We start from the raw sequence: 7,885 nt of genomic DNA, 5'->3' as shown, positions 1-7,885 counted from the left end.
TTAGATTTCTGTGAATTCTAGTACCCGGTTTGCTTACAAGCGAAAATGAATCTGAAGATTTGAAACGGGAACAAAAGCATGAGTAACATGCCAAACAAACCATAATAATTGATACGTAATTGGTAAAAATAAACCGGGTATATAAAGCTGCTTTAATTCGTCATAGCCACCCATTTATAAGAAGAAATAATGGCTGAGGGTGGTGAAAGTGTCACAGGACTTGATACAGAGCTTGCCACCCGAGGTAGCTTGACAAATACTGAAAATAAGATGGAAGCTGTTTTTGATGCATTGCTGGAGAGAACCCGAAGGTAAATTGATATAATTTATACAAATTAATAAATTACAAGTAAGCCTAAAAAGCAAATTATTCGGGTTGTTTTTCTTCTCTTTTTTTTTCATGCATTTATATATAAGTTATCACTCACCTGTGCATGATGCACAGTTGCACACTAAATAGATCTAGATCAACTGCAGTATTTTCTTTGACAGATTAAAAAAGAAAATATGTTCATTGCTAAAGACTATATATACAGTACTGTAAATAAATTTATTTTTTTCATGTCCTTCAAAATTTGTTGTATTTTTATTCAAGAAATATAAAATAAATTATTTTCAGTGAGAGATTGAATGAATTGCAACAAATTCAAAACAACAACAGACCTGTTACTGGACAGGAACACAGAAATAACATTAACCAGTTTATGAAAAAAAATATTGAAATACGAGAGAATGTTACTGCGGCACAAGCATCTGGAAAGGAAAATGTTCCGTTTAATACAAGCAATGTCGAAGAGCACAGACCTGAGGCTGTTGTAATTGAAATCCAAGGCCTTTCTCAACAACAAAGAGTATCAAATACATTGCAAACTGCAGCTTTCCGTCGACACCTTGAGGGTATCATTCGTGGAAGTATTCGATCAGTAGCACAGAATCACAGTCCTGTATCTTCGAATAGACCAACTCCATCACCTGCAAATACCCCAGTCAGAGAACAGGTACCGACATAGATTTGTTATCATTTATTAGATATAAATGTAATAATGATACAAGATTACTTTTGTTCATCAAAGTATGTATCAATCAATAATGACCATATTATTCATAATATTATGTATAATATAAATATGGTCAGAATTGATTGATACATATATGGTCAGAATTGATTGTTCGGGAATGATTTGTAGATGTAGATATATATCTAGGCTTAATAATTTTTACATTCTGTGTTGTTTTTTTTCTCAAACTGTCCTTTAAGATATATCACATTTATTCAGTTATGGTCAATGTGATGTAAATAGACTTCTGTAGGATTTTAACAATTTTAATCAGCAGAACTTGCATTAAATGTATCTGTATGGTATATTTTATTATGTTCTATTTAGATGATACATGTTTAAAAAGGGATTAACAAACTTTCGTTAAACATCACAGAATTTGTTTGTAATTCAAGTATAAAAGCAGATTAGTATGACTACACTGTAGCTAACTCTTCAGTCAACTATATACTATATAATAATATCATTTATTTCAGACTCCTGTTACTGAACCTACACCTGTTGTTGCTGAGCGACGAGACAGTGTATCAAGCCACAGCACAACATCTTCTTCTAGTGTATCTGTTGATTATAACACAAGAGTTCAAGACCCTAGAGGTAAGTTTATTGTCAGTAAATGAGATACAAAAAAAGAACCTAAACATTTACATTATAACAACCTATGAGACTTGGATACTTACACATTTTCTCTTCTTTATATGAATTGTCATGAAATTCATCAGACTGCTGTCTTCTTTTCGGTATCAACACAATACTTGAAATCTAAAAGCATTTTAAAATTAATGTTCTAGATCCGGTATTCTACACTTTGTTTTTAAACCTTTACAACATTGATGTTTTTGACTTCAAAATACATTTGTAGTTAATTAAAACTTATGCATAATAAGATATACATAGTGGTGACTTGTCATTTGACTGGCTTTTATTTTATGATGTCAGTTAGGGTGTGGTCACGGGGGTGAAAGTTCATTGACGATTTTCCAGATTCTTCTCAAAATATTTTGTTAAGATTAATTTAAATGTTGATACATTTTGCAAACCATAAATAGAAATTACATGGATTCATTTTTGTAATTAAATGTTTATATTTTAATTTTACCAGGTTTGCTTGGTGCTGTATTGACTAATAATGCTACTCCACCACCACCCCCACCTCCTATGCCTGCACATGCTCAAGAAAGGTATGTCAATTGTTTTGTTTCATTCCTGTAGAACTTTGATATCACAAGGTGAATATATTGCAAAAAGAGTTTGGCTCTTCATATACTTATACATATGAGTGATGTCTGCTTTTTGACAAAGTGATGAAGTTTTTTAAAAAAAAGATTGTTTTTGCGAAATTTTAGTGGAATCTGAGAAAGATAACAATAAATAATAACATCTTCTCTAACTATCAATATCAATTTTAGAAGAATCTTGAAAATTGAGCACTCTGCTTCTTAGAATTTTCTGCTTTTAGAGTGTTAATCGTTTGAATGGTGCTACGTATCTTTAGATAATAAATCTTAATCATGCAATCAAAATAAGTGTTTGATATTAAAGTATAGATGTGATCCTTCATTGATGAAACTGTATAATAATTAACAAGCCTTGTTGCCGTAACATAAAAGATTAAAGAATTATAAATCAAACATTCTATTTGTTTTAGGCCAGTAAATGTTGACTGGAATATTGTTGAGGAGATTCAACAAGAAAGTCTCGTGCAGGAGGTCAGTGAGCTTGTACATCGTAGACTTGTTACATCCACCTTAGACGGAGAATTTCGCAATGTTTTGGAACTCCATATCAGGGTACTTTTTTACTTTTTTTTTCAGATACCTTTTTGATCTAGTATTTTAGTCGAGACATACATTTATATTAAAGGTTTATTATCAATGTCAGTGCATTGTCTTCTTGCAACTTTCACAATTAGATGAAAGTATTAACTAGCATGAAGTGAAGAATGGATGATACATGTAACATCCATAATTTTTTCATGTGACACTGATAAAGTTTAGTCCAGGAAGAAGATTGGAGGGTGGTTTACCACATGTTTTATAACATATCTAACTATCTGAAAAGTATATATGAATTAATATTATATATATTACTAAACGCTTGAAAGCTTATATATTATATCAGTTATAAAGATTTTTGACAGGTTAAATCGCCCTATATAAATGGTTAAATTGCAAACAGCCATTTATATTTGGTCATATAACCTGTTGGAAAAACAAATTTATAATACAGCAAGCATCTTTTTTCAGAGAAAAAAGTAAGTTTATTTCATAATTTGACAGCTGCCTGTATATAAAACTATATAAATGTCATGATTAACCAATGAAAAGCGACGTTACAAACGTGCAGTATTAAAAAATTTGAATAATGTAAGTCTCTTAATCTGTTATGTTTTTATACCTTACAGAATCGTGTTGATGCTACAGGAACAGATGGACATAGAGTACAGGAGTTTATTCGTTCAATTCCCCAGAGTCATCCTCACATTCAGAATGATTTCTCTAACATTGGTATACCACCACCAGGAGAGAACTGGGAGACTGCCTCTATCACCAGCATTAGTGCCACCGCTGTACCATATACTCAGGTTTGTACAATATTTCTTAATGTCAATGCTTTCTGAACAGTAGGTACTGTTTCTCCACCCAGAGACTATGTTTCTTGTCTCTTGAAGCGATTTTAGTGGGGGAAGCAGTGGCCTAGAGTCTGCTTCTCAACCTAAGGGTTGTTTTTTTTAGCTCTACTTGACCAACTGCTTTGTTTCCTGTTATGACTTCCAAGAAAATGACTTAGAAGTGCTCAATATTAGTTGAATTTTCTTAAGCTGTACTGAATAGCCAGCATCTTGTGTATACAAAAAGAGAACAAAATGCACATTCCATATTCAAATCATGGCAAGTCCTTTACACAAATATAGAAATTTAGCAAACATAAATTTGAATAAGTTGTGAAAGATACTGGATGAAAAATATTAAAGTAAAAGCACTGTCAGAGGTTAAAAAGTAATTCTATAAGCTCAAGCTCAAATCTCAGGTTTTAATTGGTCAGAAATTGCCACAGAATGTTCACTGACAATGAAAATTCTGAGAATTGAGACTGAACTCAGAAAAAAAATAACTTCATGGTCTTTCATTCTTTATATAGTGTAGTAATAGTTGATTTAATAAAGACTGGCGTAATAAAGACTGGCCAAAGCATGCCAAAGGTATTAAGTAAATGACTTAAAAAATGGTTACATAATCTGATTTTTATCACATACCATTTCAGACTAATCTTCACATGAGCAGGGAGATAGCCTCACTGAAAGCACAATTGCAAGAGATGAAAAACATGATGAAGGTCAGTTTTGACCTCCAGTTGGATATTCAAAGAGCTATTAGACAGGAAGTGGCTGCAGGCATTGCTGCTGCTACAGGTAATTTCTTAATCCTAGCAAAACACCCTAGTAGGCACTGCTAAATGATTCACCACATATAGTTTCTTATTAATACTACATCCATGATATTTCTAGTTGATCCTACCTAGCAAGGCAGCAGCATCAGGGCATATTTACTTGAAAAACAAAATAATGATAGGGATCTATATATAAATGCATTTGTACCTACTAAAACCAAAAGAGATATGCTAGGTAAAATTTATGACATTTAGACTTGTAGGAAATCAGAGTATATACATTATCTATATTTTGTACCTGTTTGAAAAATATTTTGCACCTGTTTGAAAAATCTTACAAAGCTCATATGAAATAAGGGTTTACATAACATTGATATTTATGACATATATGGTGGTACTATCAGTCCTACAATCTGTCAATGACATTTGATACTCAGAAATATCCATTTGTCTCTCCATTAATATCTTTTTTGTTTAATTTATAAGAATTATTTTAGTAGAAAGCATACAAAAAAGTTAATTTATGATCATTAATTTCAGGTGGAAATGTTGCTTCGAACACTGTACCTCCGCAGAGTGCGACCACGGGCAGGGCGCAGCCTGTAAATGATACTCATTGTTTGATATGCTTGGATAATCATAGTGACTCGGTGCTGTATCAGTGTGGTCACATGTGCGTCTGCTTCCCATGTGGCAGACATCTAATGGACAGAAATGCCAAGTGTCCCGTGTGTAGGGCACCTATCAGAGACATAATTAGAGCATATAAATGTAATCAAGATTGAACACACTTTATATTGTTGCTATGACTACAGACATATTGCATGTTTGCAGAACAGTTCAAAGAAAAAAAACATATGTGTTCTGGCATAAAAGGTTTGGATGAGATTAGGAAAAAACATGTGTTGTATGAGCAGAGGGAAAAAGTATACAATTATGTGCTCTCATTGAAAGAATGTTTTTTGAACAATACGAATGGGATAGATTAAATTTCTTTTTCTAACAATTGGCTTGGGACTGTTTTCTTTTCCTGAAGAATTGGGTGATGACTAATTAACTATGGTCAAGCTCAAACCATACCAATACATATCAGTAAAGAATTCATATACCCTGTATCTGTAGACAACCATGCTTTAGTTTTAAACCTTGGAATAGAAATTAAAGGATTTAAGGTAACATGGGGAAATACTTCGGTAGCATTAAGCTTTAGATTTATCTAAATTGGTAAATGTTGCCACAAATGTTTTTGATTGTATATTGTGAAAAACTGTTAACATTTTACTCTATGAAGTATGTACATCTGGCATTGATTTTTCCATGACTTATTAAATATTGTACAGATCATCAAGTGATCATACATAAGTAATCATACATGTATGCTAAAAGGATAAAATAAATATGTTTTGTAATTGTTATAGCTACCCTCTACATCATTTACTAGAAAAAATTGAATTCATTCATTATTATTTATTGTTAAAGGTTATTTTATAACAGTGATATTCTATATAAAGTCTGGAAGGTTGTATATGTTTAACTCTTCTAAATGATGTAGTATTTGGGTTATTTATTTTTTGAACCTAAAGCGTGTATGTTTTGTTATTATTATTTGTTATGTAAATAGCCACAGCAGGCTGTGACAATGTTGTATAAGCATTAAATATAATTTTATAAGCTAAGTATATGTTTTCTTATTCATTTAACAATTAAAAAAAGGAAATAAGCCTCCGATGGTTTAGTTAACCTCTCCAGTGCTGTTGTTTTTAACCTTCCCAATCTAAAGGTTTACCTCTCAAAAATTGATGATTTTATTTAACCTCTTAAGTGTTTTATGATTAATTAAACCACTCCAGTGCTGAAGGTTAAATCAACGTTAAGTTGTAATAGTATAGTTAACCTTTCCATTGCTGATGGTTTAGAAAACCTCTCCAATGCCTATGGTTTAGTTACCGCCTCCAGTGTTGATGGATTAATTTACTTCTGGGTTCTGATGGTTTAGTGAATCCCCTTCCGCGTAGCAGGAAGAGGCCTCCATAATACTTCGGTGTCCGCTCCATAACTTTTAAACCTCTGATTTTTTTTTTGAAATGAGATCACCATTATGAGACAATGTGCACAGCGCAATAATAGGGCTGCTAGCCCCAAGCTCAAGGTCGCACTTAAAGGTCAAGTGTTGAAAAGTGTACATTTCGTGCCCGCTCCAAATTGTTGAACCGCTGATAAAATTTTGAAATAACTTTGCACAAGTGATCACCATTATGTACGAAAGACCGGTTGGGACATTTCAACTTCATGAATTCCTGATTTCAGCTTCACGATTTCCCGATTTTTACTTAACGAATTCCCTATTTCAACTTCATGAATTCACGATTTCAACTTCTTTAATTCACGATTTCAATTTCATGAATTCACGATTTCAACTTCATGAGTTCACCATTTCAACTTCAAATACAAATACTGATTATTTTAGACTCGTACACAGCAGCAAAAACCTACATTAGAGCCGGCAAGTGCCTTGCCTAAATAGTTTTAGTTTTACCAATTGTATATTCGTCCAAATGAGTTCTGTATTGTAATCAAATATGTGTAATAATACATTAATAGAATCATATAAAGTCTTATCTGAATGCAAAATACAATGTACTAACTTCGTTATGTAACTTTGAGATTTTAATATATATACATAATCATTGTTGAGTTCACTATTGAATTCTATTGGACGAGTACACAGCTGAGACGAGGCATAAGTCGAATTTAATATAGGTTTTGCATCTGTGTAAAATCCTGTAGAATGGATACTGTTCTCACGAATGTATAATGACCTTTTTATTTCATACATGCATAACTTTGTTTCTATAATTACAATAAGGATTTAATCTCGAATTTTTGACTGACTCAAATGAAAATTAGGTTAGATGAATTATGATATACATTTGACAATGCTGTTTTGGACTCTAAAATGAAAACGAGGCTTAAAGGGTGCGATATGGATTATATATGAACTTTTTGGATTCTGGAAAAAGAAAATGGACTGTATTGGGTGCGATATGGTTTTGATATGGACTTTTTGGAGTTCGAAAATTAAAACGAGGCTTTATTGATAGATTGGATCCAATTATAATTTATTTTGGAACATCAAGTGGTGCAAACGCTGAAACAAATTAGTTCTAGAGATAATTAATTTTATTTGACGAGTACGCAGCTGTAAAATTTAAATTGGAGGAGGCAATAGCCCATTAATTCTTATATTTGTCTTGCAGCTCAGAATTATACTCGACAGTGTATAATGACCTCTTTATTTCACACCACTAATCAGTTTATATTTTGAAGTTTGTTGCTTTAAGAACAATATGGAATTAAAATAGATGGGTTTTTTACTTTTGAAAATGAAAACAAGGCTAGACAGAGTAAAATATGGATTGATATAGTTGTTTTGGACT

The 7,885-nt window shown here is 32.2% G+C and overlaps 1 protein-coding gene across 1 annotated transcript; it reads left to right on the top strand.

Annotated features, from left to right (window-relative positions):
- Window positions 1-76: 76 nt before the first annotated feature.
- LOC132723790 (uncharacterized) lies at window positions 77-5,358 on the top strand. The gene is made up of 8 exons (XM_060708610.1): window positions 77-311; window positions 620-998; window positions 1,535-1,655; window positions 2,161-2,239; window positions 2,707-2,848; window positions 3,463-3,642; window positions 4,323-4,470; window positions 4,989-5,358. The coding sequence occupies exons 1-8, from the start codon at window positions 190-192 to the stop codon at window positions 5,231-5,233; spliced, it is 1,416 nt and encodes a 471-aa protein (XP_060564593.1). The 5' UTR covers window positions 77-189; the 3' UTR covers window positions 5,234-5,358.
- Window positions 5,359-7,885: the final 2,527 nt, after the last annotated feature.

The sequence above is a fragment of the Ruditapes philippinarum genome, unplaced genomic scaffold (genome assembly GCF_026571515.1).
Source record: "Ruditapes philippinarum isolate M1 unplaced genomic scaffold, ASM2657151v2 ctg363_1_1_1_1, whole genome shotgun sequence".
NCBI classification, from domain to species: Eukaryota; Metazoa; Mollusca; class Bivalvia; order Venerida; family Veneridae; genus Ruditapes; species Ruditapes philippinarum.
The sequence above is the reverse complement of the archived record's forward strand: the minus strand, read 5'-3'. Positions and strand labels throughout refer to the sequence as shown.

Coding starts and splice junctions, on each gene's coding strand:
- LOC132723790 (XM_060708610.1), top strand. CDS start 190: ATGGCTGAGGGTGGTGAAAGTGTCACAGGACTTGATACAGAGCTTGCC. Junction 2,240..2,706: donor CCTGCACATGCTCAAGAAAG/GTATGTCAATTG, acceptor TATTTGTTTTAG/GCCAGTAAATGTTGACTGGA. Junction 3,643..4,322: donor CCGCTGTACCATATACTCAG/GTTTGTACAATA, acceptor ATACCATTTCAG/ACTAATCTTCACATGAGCAG.